Genomic DNA, 675 nt, shown 5'->3' with positions numbered 1-675 from the left:
AAACCACAGCCAGGGACGTTGTTTTGGAGGCTCTTGCTGCCCCACTGACCCCATTGGGCACCCCGATGGGTGTCTGGGGAGCACCCAGCTGGCACCCACACCCCTCACCTGTCCCGCCTCTGCCCCAACCCTGCTTCTGTGCTTTTACAACCTGGGGAGACCAAAGTACCTGAAATCGCATCTGCGCTGGGGCAGCCGCTTGTCCCCTCCCCGAAACTCCCCGGCGCAGGCACCTCAGCCTGGTCCCTCCCACAGCCCTGGATTGCCTCAGGCTGGGATCCAGCACCAGCAGCCACAAAACAGCAACCATACCACCAAAACCACTATAAACGGGGGGGGGGGGAAACCTTTTACCCTCACGTCACCAATGCTCTCCCTCCTGCACTGCCCATGCTCAGCATCACGTCTGGAGGAGAGCAAGGAGTTTGCAGTGCCGGTTTTGGGAGGGTCTAAGGGGCAGCCTCACCTCCTGGGGGTCCACAGTGCAGTAGTGATAGAGGTACTGGTTGAGGTAGGTGCTGCTGCTGTAGATCTGGTTGCACATGGTCAGCACCGGGTTGTAGTAGTAGCTGCCGCTCATCTGCGCCTGGGGGTTGACCCCCACGACGTAGACGATGGTGGCGATGAGCATGACGAAGGCCAGCACGCCACAGGCCACCATCACCACCAGGTAGA

General features: G+C 60.6%; 1 protein-coding gene across 1 annotated transcript in view; it reads right to left on the bottom strand.

Moving 5' to 3' along the window:
- LOC104548792 (occludin-like) overlaps window positions 1–675 on the bottom strand; it is a gene marked incomplete at its 3' end in the record, with an annotated part of 1935 nt that overhangs the window by 716 nt on the left and 544 nt on the right. The window contains exon 3 of the mRNA XM_010194907.1: window positions 465–673. Within this exon, the coding sequence (XP_010193209.1) occupies window positions 465–673 (209 nt within the window). The remainder of the gene's footprint in view (window positions 1–464; window positions 674–675) is intronic.

Source organism: Mesitornis unicolor, unplaced genomic scaffold, assembly GCF_000695765.1.
Source record: "Mesitornis unicolor isolate BGI_N332 unplaced genomic scaffold, ASM69576v1 scaffold30021, whole genome shotgun sequence".
Lineage (NCBI taxonomy): Eukaryota > Metazoa > Chordata > Aves > Mesitornithiformes > Mesitornithidae > Mesitornis > Mesitornis unicolor.
Note: the sequence above shows the minus strand (reverse complement) of the source record. Positions and strands in the feature narration are given on the sequence as shown.